At 65.3% G+C, this 1,586-nt stretch overlaps 1 protein-coding gene across 1 annotated transcript in view; it reads left to right on the top strand.

Moving 5' to 3' along the window:
* Positions 1 to 1,586, top strand: part of ARHGEF16 (Rho guanine nucleotide exchange factor (GEF) 16) — a 17,995-nt gene that overhangs the window by 12,017 nt on the left and 4,392 nt on the right. Inside the window, exon 9 of the mRNA XM_011956835.1 lies at positions 218 to 310. Coding sequence (XP_011812225.1) covers positions 218 to 310 — 93 coding nt within the window. The remainder of the gene's footprint in view (positions 1 to 217; positions 311 to 1,586) is intronic.

Genomic DNA, 1,586 nt, shown 5'->3' on the forward strand with positions numbered 1-1,586 from the left:
CTGACAGGGAAACTGAGGCCCAGAGGTTCTCAGATTATCCATCCCAAGCCTTTCACAGCGCTGACAGGGAAACTGAGGCCCAGAGCCGGTGGAGCTCTCGCACAGTTGATGAACAGCCAGGGCTGGCTGGGCAGGAGTCCTGGGCACACTGTGGACCATGTGGGCTGTACCAGGGCCCTGCAGCACCAGCCCCTCACATGGGGACCATGCCCTGCAGCTGGTGAGGCAGTGCAACGAGGGGGCCCACAGGATGGAGCGCATGGAGCAGATGTACACGCTGCACACACAGCTGGACTTCAGCAAGGTCAAGGTAGGTGGCTTCGGACATCAGGCAACTCAGACCACTTCCCACTCAGCCCGCCCTGCTGGCCTGCGTGTGAGGTCACACCCCTGAGCCTGAGGGCTGGAGAGTGGGTGCCTTTCCTCATGAGGCCTGGGGGCTGGAGAGTGGGTGCCTGTCCTCATGAGGCCTGGGGGCTGGGCCTCCTAGGGCTGGTGCCTTTGGTCTCTCCAGGCCTCAGTCTCCCCATCTGGGAGTGTCCCTTATGTACCCCTCTCCTACTCCCACTGGGTGGGCCTCTGTGGCCCTTGCCGCATCCCCAGGACTGCACAGGCAAAGGGTAGACCCCAGGTCCTGAGTGACCAAGCAGAGGGGGTAACAGGAGTGGCCCTGTCAGTGCGCTTGACCAGGGCCAGGGCTCCTTGCTGGCCCCTTAGGGGCTGGGCAGGGCCTGAGGACAGAGGGGAGGAGACAGGCTGATTTCAGGGCTGGCCCAGATCTCGTTTCCCAGTGAGGCCCGGATTCTGGGTAGGGTGAAATATTTCCAGCCCAGGTCCCAACAGCCCTAGTCCCTGCCACAGATGGACAGGGCTCGGACCTCTCCCTCCAGAGCCCACCACCCACAATCCCACGCACTGGTCCTGTCCTCTGTCGTCCCAGGACAGCCCAGGGCCCCTCCCACAGGGCGGGCCCAGGTGGGTCTCCTGTCCTGGTGCTCCATCCAGTGGGTGCCCTTCAGGGAGGAGCAAGGAGTGGGTGACAGGCTACAGGCCACCCTCACTCAGGGCCATGGACAGCCGAGTAAGGGTGCAGGGGTCCCAGCTCGGGGAGGGGGCTCCCGGGGTGGGTCAGGGCAGGCTGCCTGGAGCAGGCGTCAGGGTGGTGACTTCGCGCGCGCCGCTGTTGCCGAGCCCACACCCGTGCAGGCCTCACACTTGTCTCCCTGATCCTGTAACATCTGCCCCTGCCAGGGCAAGACCCCCTCCCAGGCCTGGCCCACCCCCGAGTGGGGCTCTCACCCCCACGTGGTCTTGAAGTTGGTCTTGGAAACGGGTGTGGGGGTGGGGAGAGCAGGCCCATCCAGGAGGGAGGGTGGTGGCAGAGGCCAGGAGCGGGAGGTGAGTCTGCAGTGGGCACAGGTAGGTGGGCGGGGCCCACAGGGAGCAGGTGGGGAGGTGTCAACAGTGGCTGACGAGCGGGCGCTGGTGGGCAGACTCCTCATTCCCACGCTGCCCACGCCACCACCCTGTGCTGCCACCCCCACTGCGATGTCCAACCCATCATCCCCACGCTGCCCATCCTGTCG

This window comes from Colobus angolensis, unplaced genomic scaffold (genome assembly GCF_000951035.1).
Source record: "Colobus angolensis palliatus isolate OR3802 unplaced genomic scaffold, Cang.pa_1.0 Scaffold426, whole genome shotgun sequence".
Taxonomy (NCBI): domain Eukaryota; kingdom Metazoa; phylum Chordata; class Mammalia; order Primates; family Cercopithecidae; genus Colobus; species Colobus angolensis.